The sequence below is a fragment of the Phaeodactylum tricornutum genome, chromosome 19 (assembly GCF_000150955.2).
Source record: "Phaeodactylum tricornutum CCAP 1055/1 chromosome 19, whole genome shotgun sequence".
In the NCBI taxonomy this organism is placed as follows: Eukaryota; Bacillariophyta; class Bacillariophyceae; order Surirellales; family Neidiaceae; genus Phaeodactylum; species Phaeodactylum tricornutum.
This window is the reverse complement of record NC_011687.1, coordinates 558,888-576,564: the sequence shown is the minus strand read 5'-3', so window position 1 is coordinate 576,564 and position 17,677 is coordinate 558,888. Positions and strand designations below refer to the sequence as shown.

The 17,677-nt window shown below is 49.3% G+C and overlaps 9 protein-coding genes across 9 annotated transcripts; 5 read left to right on the top strand and 4 right to left on the bottom strand.

The window, feature by feature from the left end:
* Positions 1 to 128: 128 nt before the first annotated feature.
* On the top strand, positions 129 to 1,589 carry Ran1 (predicted protein; the record flags this gene model as incomplete). The annotated part of the gene is made up of 2 exons (XM_002183476.1): positions 129 to 152; positions 972 to 1,589. The coding sequence occupies 2 exons, from the start codon at positions 129 to 131 to the stop codon at positions 1,587 to 1,589; spliced, it is 642 nt and encodes a 213-aa protein (XP_002183512.1).
* Positions 1,590 to 2,102: 513 nt separating this feature from the next.
* PHATRDRAFT_48883 (predicted protein) lies at positions 2,103 to 3,717 on the top strand. Its single transcript, XM_002183475.1, has 2 exons — positions 2,103 to 2,860; positions 2,959 to 3,717. Exons 1-2 carry the CDS (start codon positions 2,227 to 2,229, stop codon positions 3,567 to 3,569), a joined length of 1,245 nt encoding a protein of 414 aa, XP_002183511.1. The 5' UTR covers positions 2,103 to 2,226; the 3' UTR covers positions 3,570 to 3,717.
* Positions 3,718 to 3,907: 190 nt separating this feature from the next.
* On the bottom strand, positions 3,908 to 4,966 carry PHATRDRAFT_15442 (predicted protein; the record flags this gene model as incomplete). Its single annotated transcript, XM_002183346.1, has 2 exons — positions 3,908 to 4,591; positions 4,691 to 4,966. Coding segments are annotated over 2 exons (960 nt in total), but the record flags the coding sequence as incomplete, so codon positions are not given.
* Positions 4,967 to 5,792: 826 nt separating this feature from the next.
* Positions 5,793 to 6,980, bottom strand: Lhcf15 (protein fucoxanthin chlorophyll a/c protein). The gene is made up of 2 exons (XM_002183345.1): positions 6,602 to 6,980; positions 5,793 to 6,426 (listed from the first exon to the last, which is right to left on the bottom strand). Exons 1-2 carry the CDS (start codon positions 6,738 to 6,740, stop codon positions 5,954 to 5,956), a joined length of 612 nt encoding a protein of 203 aa, XP_002183381.1. The 5' UTR covers positions 6,741 to 6,980; the 3' UTR covers positions 5,793 to 5,953.
* A 1,690-nt stretch (positions 6,981 to 8,670) lies between these two features.
* On the top strand, positions 8,671 to 11,123 carry PHATRDRAFT_48881 (predicted protein; the record flags this gene model as incomplete). Its single annotated transcript, XM_002183474.1, has 1 exon — positions 8,671 to 11,123. One exon carries the CDS (start codon positions 8,671 to 8,673, stop codon positions 10,447 to 10,449), a length of 1,779 nt encoding a protein of 592 aa, XP_002183510.1. The 3' UTR covers positions 10,450 to 11,123.
* A 257-nt stretch (positions 11,124 to 11,380) lies between these two features.
* PHATRDRAFT_39457 (predicted protein) lies at positions 11,381 to 12,547 on the bottom strand (the record flags this gene model as incomplete). Its single annotated transcript, XM_002183344.1, has 1 exon — positions 11,381 to 12,547. One exon carries the CDS (start codon positions 12,545 to 12,547, stop codon positions 11,381 to 11,383), a length of 1,167 nt encoding a protein of 388 aa, XP_002183380.1.
* Positions 12,548 to 12,841: 294 nt separating this feature from the next.
* On the top strand, positions 12,842 to 13,578 carry PHATRDRAFT_22821 (predicted protein; the record flags this gene model as incomplete). The annotated part of the gene is made up of 1 exon (XM_002183473.1): positions 12,842 to 13,578. A coding segment is annotated over exon 1 (699 nt), but the record flags the coding sequence as incomplete, so codon positions are not given.
* A 1,537-nt stretch (positions 13,579 to 15,115) lies between these two features.
* PHATRDRAFT_39455 (predicted protein) lies at positions 15,116 to 15,850 on the top strand (the record flags this gene model as incomplete). The annotated part of the gene is made up of 1 exon (XM_002183472.1): positions 15,116 to 15,850. The coding sequence occupies one exon, from the start codon at positions 15,116 to 15,118 to the stop codon at positions 15,848 to 15,850; it is 735 nt and encodes a 244-aa protein (XP_002183508.1).
* Positions 15,851 to 15,964: 114 nt separating this feature from the next.
* PHATRDRAFT_48879 (predicted protein) lies at positions 15,965 to 16,891 on the bottom strand (the record flags this gene model as incomplete). The annotated part of the gene is made up of 1 exon (XM_002183343.1): positions 15,965 to 16,891. The coding sequence occupies one exon, from the start codon at positions 16,889 to 16,891 to the stop codon at positions 15,965 to 15,967; it is 927 nt and encodes a 308-aa protein (XP_002183379.1).
* Positions 16,892 to 17,677: the final 786 nt, after the last annotated feature.

Genomic DNA, 17,677 nt, shown 5'->3' with positions numbered 1-17,677 from the left:
GACTTAACGCCGCCAGCCCAGTTGAGTCTCACCGTCGAATAGACTGTTTTGTTCTCCAATAAGGAGAGGGGCACCGACAGATACTGACAACTAAGAGAGAGAGAGGGTATATCTAGCTAGTACAGATTATGGGAGAGTCAGAGCGAATCAAAGTAATAGAAACAATCCAACAAACCAACACGACTTTAGTTGTAAGTACACGTACAAAGACCCTTGGGTATCTCCAATGGCAGCCCCGTCGTCGCCGCCGCCGGCGTGTGTGCCGGTTGCACGCACCCGTCGGAGAACTCGAGGAATCCCCGGCAGTCTCGACACATTGACTGTGACTGCAATTTGGGCGTAAACCCTGGCGACTTCGAATCAGGGTTCAAATTGAACACCCTGGAAAGTTGAAAGGGTCGACTCGGAGTTCGGTCAGCGGACAGACTACTATCTCGGTAGACCCTTGGTTTTCACCCCGCTATCGACGCGCGGGGACGCAGCAGCGAGTCCCTCCGACGATGGCCGACGAGGACGTGCTCTCGATTCGAAGCAGTTCGATACATATACACATTTCCCTGTCTCCGTCAAACTTGTCACGGACTTTTTGTTTCTCATCATCATGGTATGTTTTAGTTTTGCAATGCATGCGGAGTTGGGATATCGGTAGGGGAGTACGCTTCAACCGACGACCAAAGATGGAGGAGCCAAAGCCAGCGCATTCCCGCACGCGCGGGTCGCCGACTGCAGTACTCAAGTCTACGTAGGGTCTACGGCGATTGAGTCCGTTCGTCATTCTGGCTCCTCGGAGACGGCTTTTGTTGTTCCGGTACCGAATATGTTATTGTTGTTCCTTCTACTGCTCTTGTTAAAGTTATCACTGTTATGGCTACTGTTGTGTGGTGGTAATCATGTGCTACACTGCATTCTTTACTCACCCACATCTCCCGTCTGCGTCTCTCTAGGCACAAGCCCAAAATCCCGAATTCAAGCTCATTCTCGTCGGCGACGGTGGCGTCGGCAAGACGACCTTCGTCAAGCGCCACTTGACCGGTGAATTCGAAAAAAAGTACGTGGCGACGCTCGGTGTCGAAGTCCATCCCTTGCTATTCCACACCAATCGTGGACCCATCAAATTCAACGTTTGGGACACGGCGGGGCAAGAAAAATTCGGTGGACTCCGCGACGGATACTACATCCAGGGGCAATGCGCGATTATCATGTTCGACGTTACGTCCCGGGTGACCTACAAGAACGTTCCCAATTGGCACCGTGATCTTACCCGTGTTTGCGAGAATATTCCCATTGTACTCACCGGAAACAAGGTGGAAATCAAGGACCGTAAAGTCAAGGCCAAGCAAATCACCTTCCATCGCAAGAAGAACTTGCAGTACTACGATATCTCCGCCAAGTCTAACTACAACTTTGAAAAACCCTTTCTCTGGCTGGCCCGCAAACTCTCCGGAGACAATCAGTTGCACTTTGTCGAAGCTCCCGCGCTACAGCCGCCGGAAACGCAGATCGATGATGACACCAAGCGACAGTACGAAGCCGAAATCCAGGCCGCTGCTGCTCAACCCCTCCCGGAAGACGACGACGAGGATCTCTAAATATACAACGCCATGCTGATCGACACGTACTCACCATATCACACTGCACACAATCGGACATCCGTAAGTGGCAGTCTTCTTTCCAATACTGTATTGTGCCGAATTGACAACACCTATGACGTAAACCTAATATCTATATAGACACGGGTGCGCCATGTAGACGAAAAGCGTAACCATAATTTGCACAATTGCGAGTGTTGTAATCGGCAATGTCCTGTTTCTCTAGTTTGGCAACGTTGGATTCCACGCCTTCATTTGTACGGTTGTTCCGACTTCGAGTTTAAATGAGAGTGTGTAGTGCGTGTTGGTTAGGTGGTTTCCGCTAACTGTAAACCTATCACGGAACGTACGCTGTAGGGTATGGTAGGGCCGTCAAACTTTCCCAGGTTTATTCGAATCTACCAAGCTTCTTGCTAGTCGCTAGTTGCCCACGAGGAATTCCAAAACCGAACCGACTGGTCTAGTAGAAACACACGACGAACACTCGCGATATGCTCTCTCTACACACCGGACCGACTTCCTTTCGGAAAGGCAGGAAGAGGAGTTGTCGAGAAAGCCTGTGTGAGAGAAATATGAGTCACTGATACCGTCACATCCATACCGATGATTGTGTCTCCCAAGGCCTGACGTTTCAAGTATGGCATCGTCGAACAAAAATACGGCAGACAACGGAGGATGCACGTATCCAGCCGTAGTAATCTGTATAGACATTGACCGCAGTGACGACGACGCGAAACCTGCCGCCTCGGAAATTGATCCACTCGCCGTCACAACCGTCGCCAACAGTAGAGCTGGTCTGAGGAATCGTTCCGGCCTCAACTTTGCAACACAAGCGAACACCGCAGTAATTAATCTTTGTAATGATTTCCTTCTTGATGCGATGGAGGTGAATGCGACCCCTCAAGTTCACCAGAGACACCGTAAACGCGCGGGAGACTCAACGGAGCTAGCGTCCAAAAAGGTGTGTCCAGATGCCTATGTCATTGACGGAATCGACACCAATACCAGCAGCTTGCCGAATACTGGTAGTGAGGAGGACCCTTCCACGCGATATCGACAAGTATTGGGCCCGCTACGGATGAAATTTGTTGAGTCGTTTAGTTCGATGCGGCACGTGAACGAATCAGGCGTACCGATAGGGAAACTCGATGTAAATGCGCTTTATAAAGAATTACTCGAGTTTCAGATCAATCTTCCCGTTGAATTTTCGAGTGCCATATTCGTGCGATCCGTGGAATCGAGATTGGATTTGGTGCGAGCCATGATTACTGGTACGTTTCTATGGATGAAACCCTTTGGCCTTGCTATTCGCCCGATTTGCTCGCGCACGTACCAGGTGTCTCACGTTGCCGGCAACACATTTCGACAGGGCCGGAGGGTACACCATACGAGAACGGATGTTTCTTTTTCGACATTTGGATGAACGACTATCCCCAGTCCCCTCCCAAAGTCAAGTTCTTGACCACTGGAGGTGGTACTCTGCGTTTCAATCCCAACTTGTACAGTTGTGGCAAGGTTTGTCTCAGTTTGCTCGGAACGTGGAGCGGGCCTGGCTGGATCCCCATGAAATCCACTCTGCTACAGGTATTGGTTAGTATACAAGGTTTGATCTTTGTACCGGATCCGTACTTCAACGAACCGGGGTATCATGATGAAGCTGGCAATAAATACCACATCGCCGCATCAAAAGACTACTCCAATAAAGTTCGAACGGATACGTTGGAGCATGCCATGCTGCCGCATTTGCAACAGCTTCATTCCAACACCCTGGACTTTCCAGAATTCGAATTGGCCCTCACAAATCATTTTTTACTTCGCGCTGACGCCATACGTGTTCAGCTTGCGAAGTTGGCCGACGCAATTTCAGCCTTGGAACCGATGGTGAGGAAGATGGAGACAGCTTTAGAGATTGTTGGAGCTAAGAACAGGCCAAGGGCACACCCGACTGCGGGTCCACACGAAGTTGTTACTGTAGACTAAGTTCAAAATGTGGACTTTTTTTGTAGTGGGGGTTATGTTAGCCTTACGGGGTCCAGAGGAAACAAATTGACAGTGGAAAACTCTCTCTCTCGATTGGTCCGACTACCTAAATCTGACACTTAAGTTGTACGTATTTGTTTTGCTCTTTATTTGGTTTGTAACGTATTTGGCGTACTGGGTCGAATGTGGTTCTTGATTTCTTTTCGAACTGTGTCGAGTGCAGTTCCAGTTGCTTTGGTGGTTGCGTTTGTCAGTAGACGGACTTTTCTTGCTGTTCTTGTGCCCCATAATGCATTTGATAGTATGGCAATTCCACTTCGGTTTACGTTCATGGCTGGTAGTCCCACAAGCATAACGGTCATGTTGTCTCCGCTGTGGCGATCGAGGCAAGTGTCCAAGGCCTCCTCACATATGTTTCCCAAATCTGTCTCTCCTTCGGTAAGTAGCTTCTGGACAATGTCCGCGCACTGCGTATTGCTAGCAACATCCCAAACTCCGTCACATGCCAAAAGAATAAATTCGTCAAAAGCTTGGTCACGAGGGTAGACGACGAGATCGGGAACAACTGTAACTTTCTGCAGATCGGGAGCAAGCCCGGGATCTTTTTTGTACATATAATCTCCAAAGCCTCTGCTAACAGCGAGATCTCCATCAATCCGTTTGCCCTTGACGACACCGCCTGCGCTCGTAATGCGAGCTCGTTCGCCTACTTCTACCGGCTTGTGATCAAAACTGAGAGGTAGAATCTTTCCGTTCCTACGCAGGATGGCTCTAGAGTCTCCCGTGTTGGCGCAGACGAAGTGCGTTGGTGTCAACAGAACAGCCACACAAGTAGATCCTGAGCGTTCCCCATTTAGCTTTAATGGGATGCCGGAGTCCGTTCCAGCAGTGTTTTCGTCTTCCGAATCGCTTTCGGCTGCAAGAGGTGGTGGCGTTAGTTCTCCACTTGAAATAGCGGCATTGCGCTGTTTCTGCATCGGAATGAGCATTTCGTCAAGCATCAAAAATGTTGATACCAGCGCCTGCTTGAGAAGCATAATACCGTTGGCATCTGCTCGGCTTTTGGAACCAGTTGGAGGCATATCGGCATATCTGGCGAGCTCCGGTCTTCGTGAGAGAACTTGCAGAAAATGTTCTTCCACATATGTGGATGAAAAAGGACCCCCATGTCCGTCAAAAACAGCAAAAATCGCGTGATCCACCAGAAATGTAGGAATTTTACCGTGTACGGGAAGTTCGACGCAATACAGATGCTTGTCTTCCATAGACGGCCGCTTTCCTTGCATGCTCGAAACTGCGTACTCAAGGTTCTGTTCTTTTGAATGGCCTTTTTGGGTTGTTTTTTCGAAGGCCGGATTTTTCGCGCAGCCCGCGGCTTCCGAAGACGTGTTGCCCATTATAACAGAGAGTTGATGAGAGTAGCTCTGCAGATTAGATGTGATTATGTACTCAACAGAACGAGGCAGAAAATGGTCAGGATATAGCGGTTCAGAGGGTTTGGTCGAAAGGTGCAAGTACCTCCGTGATCAAAGAAATGTGAATCGATCCGTTAGATTACGGCCTATATAGAAAACATTTTGCCAAATCTTACCACATTATCCCTTAATTTGGTATGTATAATGTCTTCAACGCATCAAACCTCTGTTTTTATATGAAATTCAATATTGTTGGCGAAAGTGTTCCGATATAAACTTTTTTGATCCCTCAACCAAATTATATAGAAGAATCGCTCTCAATATCACAACGTCACATATAGAAATCCCATTCCTGCCGATGGCTCCAGATATCTAGATTGACAGACCTTGAACGGAAAAAGAAAGACCACTAGATCCGACATTTGTCGCGAACGGAGTTGAGCCTCAAATATATAAGCAAGAAGCAATCCTGTGTTGATCATGCAGTACAAGATGGCACGCTGACTGACTGTGAATTCCTTCCTTCATTGTCAACTCAATATCAACAGCCAATCTCGAAGCAATTTGACGCTCCATATACCGCTCACGGAAGCCTCAAGACAACAGCCTGTACGGCTTTTGGAAAACACACCCTCTCAACATAAGTGCTTCAAAATGATACCTCGACAATGGAGAATAGCGCAGCTTGTGTTGACGTTGACGTGAAGCAAGAGGGGAATACCTTGATCACAAATCCGACATCAAAGTATCTCTCTCATTTTCCGGATGTAACGCAACTAATCGAAACAGTCGCGAAGGCCTACTTTTTCAGACTTGCCCTTGTTGAGCAATGCAAATTTTGGCTTAACGTACAGCATTACTACAGGAAGGAGTTCCTCATCTCCAAATAGGATTTGTGGTCTCTACCCCCCAAAGGTCACTGGCCAGCTGCGGTATCGAACGCAGCGAGCGACGCAAACGAGACTCCCGTTAGTTGTAAAGAAAGGGAAGGCCGGTGATGAGTCTGTCAAAGCCATCAAAGCCAGGTTGGACAGTGTTCTGCCAGTCGTGGCGAAGGAGCTCAAAGAAGGCCAGCATGGCGAGGCGGCCGTTGCTGACCTCGTTAGTGCGGCGGGTGTTCATGGTTTCCTCATCCATTTCCGGACCAGGGGCGATCTCGTGATAGCCGAGGTTATCCGAATTGAGGTAGTCCACCATACCAATGGCAAAGAAAGTCGTCATCCAAAAGATGGACGGAATAGCATTGACGGCGGCGATGCCGTTGGGAATATCTTTAAAGGCGAGTCCAGGCATGAGCTCTCCGGGGAAGCGGTAAAACTCGGGAACAATGTACCCAATGACAGCCAGCATGGCGACACGACCGTTCTTGATTTCGCCGGCACGATAACGGCGGAAAGTCTCTTCGTCAATGTTGCTCGTGAGGCCCGCGGGGTCGAAAAAGCCTGTTTGTGGTGACGAAAGAAGTACCAGAGGAAGATCAAAGAAGATGATGTTAGAAAAAATTGTAGGACACAAGCGAAAACGGTGAAGTCTACGAATACACGACGTCTTGAATACGAAAAGAAATAGATGCGTCGTGTGGTGAGATTTTGGCAGGCTGCGAAGAATGTTACGTACCAACAGGATCAATGGCTCCGAGCTCGTTTTCGTAGCTCGACGAGGACTGGAGGGCCGTGGAGAGCGTCGTACCGGGCTTCGCGGGGGCGAATCCTTCGGTACCGGCGAGGAAGAGGGAGAGGGCAAAGGCAAACTTCATGACTGTCTGTTTTGATACGATCGCGATTCGAAATTATGAGAAGTTGTTGATCCTCTTCACCAGTGCTTGTCTTGCTCATGCTCATGATGCACGATTCATCTAGGATCTTCGTCATCGAAAGGATATGCTTCAATGGGGACCGAATCCGATCGAATTTAGCCTGTTTTGCTTGTTCTTTGGCTTCTGCAGTCAACCATTCCCACACAAACATTTAGAGCAGCTTACATGCATTTTCTCGTCCTTCGAATTCACTGTGGGGCTTTGGGCAAATCAGGCTATACATGGTTCCCACGGTGGCGTGACTTTTTCAGGATCCCAGTTGAAGGAAAACTTCAATATAGTGCACGCAGTCATGTCATTCACAGTCAGGTATTTTTGATAGACTCCGACAATAAGTCCAGTGAGAAGATCCTGGGGACGAATGTGTTGAAGGAAAGCTAGTAAGAATACAAAGGAATTTGTTTTGCTTAATTAACTATTGATGTACCAGTACCTTCACTAATGACTCGAAATTGAGAGCTAATGTAAATCAAGATTCAGCGACAGTTGCGTCGAGCTGTCAAGCTAGATCAATTGAAGCATAAGGACTGCCGTGAAATAGTCGCAGCGAAAGCCTAAGCTGGCTATTGCTTCCTTTAAATAAGTAAAGCCGAACCTACGACAGCTCACAAAAGGCACGGAACTTGGGGTTGAAAATGGATTCAGGAGGATTTCCGAAGAACGCGAAGGAACGCGGTGTCAACTTCAAGAAATTGGTCACATGAACATACGATTTAATGACACTGATTCTAAAAAGGGAATCATACCAGATTAATGGAGAATGCGCATAATCAAAACTGATTGCTGTAAAACGGTCGCAGCGAAAGCCTCAAGGTTGGCTAGTCAATACTGTAAATAAGTAGAACCCGAACCTGCGACAGCTCACAAAATGCACTGGACATTGACCTGTGAATGAAATTCTAAAGGATATCCAAAGAACGCGAGGAACGCGGTGTCAACATCAAGAAATTGGTCACATAAATATACGATTTTATGACATTGATTCGAAAAAGGGATTCATACCGATTCTATGGAGATTGCTTATAGCGAAAGCCTCTCTCTAGTAGCGGCTAGATAGTGCCAATTGTAAATAGGTGTGGCCCGAACCTACGATACGACAGCTCACAAAAGGCAGGGAACATGGACATGTGAATGGAGTTCACTGTTAGGAGGACTTCCGAAGAACGCGAAGGAACGCAGCATCAAGATCAAGAAATTGGTCACATAAATATACGATTACTAGCTGACAACAGAGACGTAATAAATAGATTCTCTCTTATTTCTCCTTTACGTTTGATCTACTCTTTCACACTGCTCTAGTGCTTGTTGTTGTGGTCTTTATTTTACTTTTCACTAGTTCTGTTTCCTCTCAAACCTCGCTGTTTGATCGCTAATCTTCCGTATTTACATCGCTTCTGCGATGTACACATTCTTCACTTCTTCAGGTCTTAAATTCAATCCGTTACCTCCTTTCATAGGATGGTCATATCCCAAACCTCATCGAACATAATAAATTCTGCTCGAGATGAGAGCTCGCTCCTTTCAAACCTCTTCATGCGACATGTCGCTTTCGGCCGGACATGTCACACTTGAATGCCAATCTTGACAAGTAGGCGACGAGCTCTACTTTCCATGTGTCACATGTGATAAAAATAACCAATGAAAGTATCTTGATGCTCTGTTTGAGGTCCCGGATAGGCACGACTGGTTTCGGACTTCCCTACTCAAAGTCACTGTCAACCGAAGTTGCAATGAAGGTGAATGATTGCGGCGTATTGACTGTGCGTGCACAACCCTATTTCGCATTGACTGTAAAAACAGCTTGAATTGTTTCAGTCGGTGGGGACAAGGCATTGCTTTCGTAGAGCAGCTACAGCGGCAATAGATCAAAATGGTTCAAATTCGCCGGGAAGACGTGCGACGGCGATCGCGAGCCTTTGGACGAAGCTTCGTAGGCTTTTTGCGGTTTCTCCTCGTGTCGGCACTCATTCCCATGCTGTTTTTAGTTCGTTTCTGGTGGACCACACATCACGGCATTCCCGGATTGGCTGTTGACAACAATCTCCGCATGCCACCCTTGCAAGTCAACGACAACGACCCTGCGGATCCTGTGAGTGCTGGTACCCAGCTCGATGATGACAGTGTTGATGTACCAAGTCGGCCTATCATCTCCGACGTCGCGCGAAAAGGAGACAATGTAAAAGACAATCAGCCAAGTGCTTCTTCAATTTCCTCTACGCTCTTTGACTTTTTGAACGATTTTGACTTCACCAAACGAATACCCCTCGGTAGCGACGTCGTCGAGCTATACCACTGCAATGTTCCGAAAGTGCTTTCGGAACCATTACGGCGGTCTAATTTTACCGCGTGGGCAGAACCACTCGTCAACGATGCTGTGGCGGCTTCCATTAAGGCTGCGGCACGCACCGGCGTATCCTCCAAACAACCAACGGGGCTGACATCTAGCGAAATTGATCTCATGCGAAAGGAGTTCGTTTTGGAGATTTTGGAAATGTACGCCAATGCCCAAGGTCTTTGCGATTTCGAAATGTACCAGGTACCATCCGTACCAATCACGACACCAAATCTAGAAGCCATACAGACACGTATACGGGTGCTGGAATTGGATGCGGTCGAACGACGAGACGAAAATTTGGCTAGAATCATCTTCGTGATTGTGGCGTTTCGTGATGTGGACCATTTGGAACGACTGCTTCACGCGATACATCTACCTCAGCATGTTATTACTATTCAATTGGAACGACGGACTGAGTCGGCCTTTGTAGCAGCCGTCCATAACTTGGTACAGGAATACGAAAACGTTTTTGTACTACAGTTCGGAACTGTTCTGTACAAGACGGATTCTGTGTCTATGATCAATTATCGAATCATGCAGTGGATCACACTTGAATTGGAATTGGAATACGACTTTTACGTCACGCTCGATGGAGCTTCCTTCCCATTGATTGATGCGACTTCTCTAGCGCAAACGTTGGCGCTTTCCCCTCGCCGTATCTGGTTGGGCGAAATGACGCAAAAAGGCGCTGTGGTGAATGACGAGTCTCAAAGTGTGCTCTTAAAGCAAAAGCGACTGATTTTTACTGCTGGTGCTCCCAAACTACACAAACGACTGCCCCGTAGAACATTCGATGACAACTCTATTCCTCAACGAATTCGAGCCGCAATGACACGAAAGACCAATTCCGGCAATCAGGGTATCTACCGACGGGAAATAGTGAGTCTGTTATTGGAAAGCGCCGCGGTTCGGGAACTATTTGCCATTTCTAAATATGGGTGCTGTTGTTGTCTGGAAGAACGGAATTGGGTTGCTGCTCTCACGTTGATTGGATGTCAAACCGAAGCGCTGGAGCAGCCGAGCATTTTCCAAGTTTGGGGCGGTGCAATGACTTGTGGGTCGTCTATGAACAATGCCGTATTGAGTCGGAACGAGTCTTTGTGCTATCGCACGGAGGACGCCACGCGGTCGACTGGCACGAACCGCACTGCCTCCACTACGGCCGACTTTCTCGGGAACGAAACTTGGGACTATCTGCAAGACGCTAAGGCGCAAGGCATCTTTTTTGCCCGCAAGTTCTCGTCTGATGATCCGAGTTCTGTTCAGCTCTTAGAGCAAATTGAGGATCAGCTGTGGTCTTCCAAAGCAGATTGATTAGTGTCTGCTCCTTTTATGCGTTTCGAACTCGCAAATCTCCTGGACTGTGCTGAAGCTCCGGCCTCTTCCATAGCTGGCAACTTTTCATGAATCGATCAATTCTAGGATTCTTTGTCATTTTGCCCAGACAACTCGACGCAGTTCTCTTGAGAGCAATCTGGTGAACGTTATCTCTGTCACATTGAGCGAACACGTATCGACTGGATAGAGCCGTTTCGCTGAGCCAATCGGAGTTCTGCTGCGACAGCCATTTGCCAATTGTAGATTGGTCGCACCAAACCATTGGGGCTTGATACGGCAGGAATTTGTTTTGGAATTATTAGACATGTAGGCAACCTTTAAAGGCTTGCGTGACTTTGAACGGTATGTGGCAGCATTTATTCTAGCCACGACAGAAAAGCTTGAACCCAAGCAGGCACAGATACAAGGGAGTCAAAACATGTGACGAACTTTTTGCACGCATCATCGTGGTCATTTGGATGTTGAACACCCACGACTTTTTTGCATGCTGTGCTTCGCCTATTGCATCGAGCAATGGACTGGCAGGGCGTTCGAGGCAGCTATCCAAAAGGAGCTCAGCTTCGAAAATGAGCTACTTGTACGATTCGGGACATAGAGGCGACGATCAAATAAGACAACAAAGCTGTTGAAAGCTCTTCGATCTACTCACCAATCTAAAAGCTATCAAATATGTACTATTTGCTAGCGACACAGGCCAGTGGGGCCTTCTTTGCGCTGAATTTGCATCCGTTTCTCTTGAGTTGATGCAACTTTAAAAAGCATCCAAACACATAATGTGACCATCAAACGCTGAAGAATCTACCACGGCACAACTTCTTTGGCACCATTGTAGATATTTGTTAGCCGAATGCGTGCGCTCGCAGCTCCTTGTTCAGTAGTGGAGAGGTCGTCGAGCCTTACGCATACATCATGGTGAGGATATATCCTCAAAATTCTTTGCGATACTGACGGCCATCATGCCAAAATAGGTCGCGTTTCCGTTTGCCCATACCTTGGATTCCCACAATTGCGAATTGTGGGGCGACTGGGATTCCCAATTTTCGTTGCTTGAGCAAAGTATTCCGTGCAAAAGGACCAGGCCGGTGTATCCACAAGATTTTGCTCCTGCTTGTAAGTGTCGAGCCCGCTCCAGTAGAGCAGCTTGGTTCCGACAAGGATTGCCGCTCGCCCATTCCACTAGGGCGGCATCAAAGGCTATTGAAGTGTTGGAATATCCGTAGGGACCGTCCTGTCGATGTGTATGAGACAAATCGGCGGAGACGACGACTGCAAATGTTTCAGGGCGCTGTTCAAGCCAAGTCCGCAGTAGACATCCTACGTGCAGCAATTCCGGAACCATGGCTGGTGCTGCGTTGTACCGCTGCAACGGATGGGACCATATCAAATGCTGCCTCGTTTTGCCGGCGCCTGTGGGTAAGCGACGTCGCCGATGAGATTTTCTGAGAGCGGATTGTTCTCTTCCTACAACGCTGCCTTTTTTGTTGGAATCCAGAAACGAAAGTGGAATGACTTCGGCCCAATGCAAAGGAACGTCATCGGCATCATCGGGCGAGGTGGAAACGCCCGACACATTTTGTTGCCGCAGTACTCGCAAATAATGTATAAGATCTGCCACCATTGTGGGAGCCAATGTTACGTTGGCAATACGCACATTGTAGGGAATGAAACTGGCATTGCGTAGATCTTTTCCAATCCGCGCGGTCCCACTGGCCATGGAGCCCAGGTACAGGGCGAAATCGTTGGACAGGGCAATCCCGTGTGGCGTTGAAAAGAAAAGAACGTCGGGAGCGACATTCTTTTGGACAAGCCAGTGACCGACGGCACGCGATGTACTAGCCAATCGATCGGCTATCGGTCGACCGGGATGGGATGTCGGCAGCAACGTCGGGTCGTAGGCAAAGTCGCCGTGCGGAAGGATCACGGCGGCTAAGAGTTTCGCGCGTACGACGACCGATCCATTGAAGTCAAGCGCGAGTACGAGCAAAATTATGACAATACGATAGGTATTCCACTTCGTGTTAGTAGGGAGGATCGTCAAGCATTCGCGACGAGGCTGGTATGTTCGTCGCGCCATTGCCGAGACGTCGATTTGGTGTGTTTTTAATCCAGAAAAATGAGGCAGACCGTGAGCCTTTTCTCTCAAGGTACAGTTAGAGAGGTATGGTACCGGTATGGCAACAGCAGTAGAAAATAGGTTGTCTTCCCGTTCGGTCTGGCATTCCCCCCAAAACATCTTCGGCAGAATCGTTTTCGTAGTAGAGAGTGGATAAGCGTTTCCTGTTACTGTTGCTACAGTAACTGAAAGGGTAAAGACGTAAAATACGACCATTCTCCCAAGGAAAAGACCAAGACTCGGAGCGCCTTTTCCCATTGATCTGCGGAGAACCCATTTCCCAGTTCATTTTCATGAGCGTCCGTGCATCTGCTAGGACTTCTGCATCGTTCCCATTGATTCGGTTTTGTGTCACAAGTCTTGCTTACCACGGCCTCGTCGGTATGGTAGCTGCCCGGTCCTCATCCCAGTGGGTCGCGGCCGCGTCCACCGGTAGGTACAAGGACGTCTGGATACTCCGTCACGGCCAAGCCACGCACAATCCTCGCGCCGAAGCCGCCAAAGACGAAGGATGCTCGCACGAAACATTCCTGGAATTGATGCGCCAGGACGATTCCCTCGACAGTGCCCTCACGGCGATTGGACAACAACAGGCCCGGGATGTTTGGAACGCGCACCGCACGAGTCCCTGGCCACACCGGATTCAGCTCGTAGTAAGCAGTCCCTTGTCTCGTGCTATGCAAACGGCGGATTTCGCCTTGCCACCGAATACTTACGGTGACGAACGTCCGCATCTTCGTGTCTTGCACGAGTCCTTTCGCGAAATCAACGGGTGGTTGTTGAACGCCAAGCGTCGGAGCGTTTCGGAAATTCAACGCACGTTTCCGCATTGGGATGTGGAGCACTTGCACCCGCACGAAGAAGATTCGTTTTGGACACCCGATTTGGAAACCCATCGGGCCTGTAGCGAGCGTGGTTACCAAGGGTTGGGGTGGTTGTTGTCGCGCCCCGAAGACCGAATACTGTTGGTTACGCACGGTGGGATCTTGCGCTTTACCATGACGGAGCATCCTCGAGTGCAAGTGCGGGATGGTAGAAGCCACAATACCAGCGATTCACCATCAGTAGCATCTGCACCGCCATCCACAACCGCGGCCGCGGCAACTCGGCACGTGCAGGAACGGTTTACCAATTGCGAGTTGCGGCGGTATCGGATTCAGTGGCAGGAAGAAGATGCAGTGGAGAATAACACAGGAGATGATGAAGATACAGACAGTCGACGAACCATTCTCATGACAGAGCTGGATGTGGATCACCCCCTGGACGCAACCGAGATGTGTGTGGCTGTGTGTGAGGAATCCACATCATCGATCTAGAAACGCAAACGTGGTTCTTTGTAGCTGATACGCACGGATTGTGATCCTATGCAAACAGGAGGTAGCTCACTGTTAACGGTATACTCCAAGTTTGTTTGTTCGACCGAGCATCGTATTTACAAATCAATAGCTTTGCCGAAAATATGGAACAGACGGAGCCAGATCTCGTGCGCAAACCAAAATTCCTTGCACGCTGTTGTTATTGTCTCCGTGTATGGTCGTAGCATGACAGAGTGTATCTTCCGTACCGTTCTCCGCCATGAGAGTACGGCCTGACGCAAAGGGTGCGTGGGATACCACGAACTGATCCATTTGTATCAACTCTACGACACTCTGACCGTGACCTATTTGGGAAGCCAGTGCCAGCGTCTAGTGTGGAACCGAACTCGACCGCCTTGAGCTCCTTGGCCAATACAACTACCAACGGCGCACCACGCTCCGTCAACAGCAGTGCGGCTCAGCCATACCGCATGGGGTGCAAAACGTCGCGGTCGTCGCCCGTCACCTATCATCTCTTGCTTGGCGGCCGTACAAGGAATGGTACTGAATGGATGACAGACCAGCAACCTGGAATGCTTGGTACTGTAGATGTACTTGAGATTGAGGTGTTTTTCTTAGTGCAATTTGTTTTTCCACGTTCAAATATATATAAATGGACGGATGCGGGTACAGCTCACGTGACGGCAGGATTTGAGGAGGCGCCAACGCATTCGCCGATTGAAGAACAACGCGAGTACAGTCGGGATTGGTCGCAGGAGACCCGTACATGTATTACCGACACAACATACCGGGAGATACAGACTGATTGGCGTCCGTTACGACGTAAACCGTGGCAATTTTGTGAATATCGAGCGTGTACCGTCTTGGACAAGAGGACGTTCAGTTGGAAAGAATGAGAAAATGGCAAGGATCGTGTTACTGTCAAATTCGTGTGCCTGGATCGGTTTACATTATTCTCGAATTTGAAAGTTTCATTTGTAGTTAAATTCAAACTCAAAGTTGACACTGGTGAGCAAATAGACAGTGAAAGGTTTGTTGGAAAGGAAGCATTTTTACTGCACTCTCACACAGTTTGTTGAGAGTAGGCGTTTACTGTTCATGCCAATATCCATCACGAAGCCTAGACAGTCTACCTACCCGACTTTTTCCTTCTCCGACGTCTCAAGATAGGACTTATTCCAAAGCAAGATTGACGCCTGCTACCGGTTCGACAATGCGTAACACTGACATCACATTCCTTTACGTACTTTGTCTGCTTCTGGCCATTGCGGGCAGCCGTGTAGCCCGAGGTTTAATTGTGCCCTCAATTCCGGCAGCTCGTGCGAAAGGAGCACCAAAGCAATCGTTCCGCATCTTGGATACAGCAAGAAGATCCCTCGGGGAACCCATTTGCGAATACAAGCAAGTAGAGATAACAACTTCACAAAAAGGACCACCTCAGCAGAAGATTTCTGTGGAAGACTTGACGCCCATCCTGCAAGAGTTGCTCCAACACAGTGGTCTGCAGCAGGGTGTCGTTAACGTGATAAGTCGGCATACTACCACGGCGATTGTTCTGAATGAACGCGAAGCGCGTCTCGCACGAGATATGGAAGAATACTTTTTGCGATTGGCTCCACCGGACGAGCGCTCCGATTCGGTCCACCGTCAAAAGGGCGTCCGATACTACCACAACGACATTGACCAGCGCCCCGATTCACAGGAGGAGACCCAGCGGTGCCGGGATAACGGTTGGGATATTGATCAGCCTCAATCGCTGCAGGCGTGGCGTGATCAAGAACCGATCAACGCACATTCCCATATTCTCAGCATGCTGCTGGGCTCGTCGGAAAGTATACCGGTAGTGGATGGGGTTATGGTAATTGGACAGTGGCAGTCTGTTTTGTTGGTAGATTTGGACGGTCCTCGCGATCGTACCGTAGGCGTACAATTTCTAGGCTATTGCTAGGTTGAGAAGAGCGCTCGCCACTTTCCTTCCGACCGAAGCCAATAGGATCGATCGAACGGCGAGCAACGGACGCTGCTATCTTTCCTAAAGTCCATGCTTCGCTTTGTTAAAATGTTAAACGCTCAAGTTCAGCGACAATCCCAAATTTCCCGGTCCGACACCATTAGTGAATCCGTTGGGTCCCAGAAAGGGAGCATACTCGTCCGGCACGCAGCTGAGTTGCACGTTGGCGCGTCCCTGTTGGTAGGATCCCTGGAGATTGAAATTGGTATCCGGGATACGGTAGGCCACACCCACGTTCCAGGGCGACGACTGTCCGTAGAGTTGCATCTGCAACTGCTGAATCATTTGTTGCTGTGACTGGAGGAACTGCATGGCTGTCTGTTGCTGTTGTGCACTGTTCATTTGCACGTCCATGGCTTTGCGAGAGGACTCGGCAATGTTGTTCATGACCGACTGCAAAAAAGCACGTTCGGCTGTATAGTCCCAGTCCGATCCTTCCCGAATGGATCCGTCCGCTTCCCGCACAAACTGCGAGTCGGCTTGTAGCATTGCTTCGTAATCGGACGCACCGGACGTCTTGGTGGCCGCCCGGTAGCGTTGGAGCGCGGCCTCCCGTAAAAACCCCAACTGCTTCAGGTAGAGCACTTGGAGCGGAGCGTCGAGAGCGGCTTCGAGTTCCTGCAGTTTGCGATCAAAGGTCGCCGCCTTGTTGGCGTCGTCACCGGCTTCCGGCGCGGCGGACGCAAAACCCTCCAACGCTTGGTTGCAAATGGTCTCCGTCGCGGTGCCAAAGGCTTCCACGACTTTCCCACCGTCGACGATTTCGGAACGCAAATCCTCAATTGACGACGCTGCCGTTTGTAGTACCTTGGCTTTGACCGACTCCAGCGCCTGCTCGTACGCTTCTATCGTGTCGTTAGTGTCGTAGTCCGATCCCCCGCGGGGGATGCACCAGGCGCCGAGGGTCGATCGGTATGTCGATCCGGCCGAGACTCCCGACGTCACAAGGAGCGCTACGGCAAACAGTTGCCCATACATGATGATGGCTTTCGACACATTCATCCTTATCATGGTCTTCCAATGGAAGGTCTGTGTGGATAGCAATGTGCTAGTGTATATTTTACTGGAAATATATGTATGTATCTATACGGACTATACTGCCACTGTGCGCGCAGTACGTGTGTCGCTCGCGTCGTGGTTTCAAGAGTCGGACAGAAGACGATATTGGATCGGCTCTCTCACTGCCTTTGAATGTCACGTTGATAGACACGGCTTCCAGGTGGCGCACCAAAAACGACTGAGACCAGGACAGACGGAACAAACCTCCGGCGATACCGACCGACCGACCGACCAACCGACGCTCCCAAGAGCGGAAACCGGACGGACGAAAAGGGCACCGAAGATACCTTGGCCTGTGATATGGGGTTGGGAATTGAAAATGACTTTATCGAGGACAAACGTAACCACGACACTGTGACCCCGATCAGTTAATTACCAAGCTTGCAAGGACAAAACTATTTAACATGTAAATGACATCATCCAAAGTAGTTTTGTAATAGGTGCAGAAGTTCTCGTCTACTATCCCTTCTCAATTTTCTATCCGGAAGGATGTTGCGTAGACATTGGCGAGCTTTGGCGAACTTGTCAGCGACGGCAAAGGACTCACTTTTTGCATCCAACGATTTTGGCGCTGTCTGTGACCCATATTCCTTCGTCAACAACTGCTTTTGTAGTCTTCCACAGAGCGCATTCATCGCAGTTGCCTACTTGGCCCTTTACGGTTAAGACATTGACTCGAGAATCCATCCCTCCCATCCCAAACGC

Bases quoted from the DNA above. Each gene is read 5' to 3' on its own strand.
- PHATRDRAFT_48883 (XM_002183475.1), top strand. From the start codon at position 2,227: ATGGCATCGTCGAACAAAAATACGGCAGACAACGGAGGATGCACGTAT. The intron at 2,861-2,958 runs GTACGTTTCTAT...ACATTTCGACAG, and splicing joins GGTGCGAGCCATGATTACTG to GGCCGGAGGGTACACCATAC.
- Lhcf15 (XM_002183345.1), bottom strand. From the start codon at position 6,740: ATGAAGTTTGCCTTTGCCCTCTCCCTCTTCCTCGCCGGTACCGAAGGA. The intron at 6,427-6,601 runs GTACGTAACATT...CACCACAAACAG, and splicing joins CGGAGCCATTGATCCTGTTG to GCTTTTTCGACCCCGCGGGC.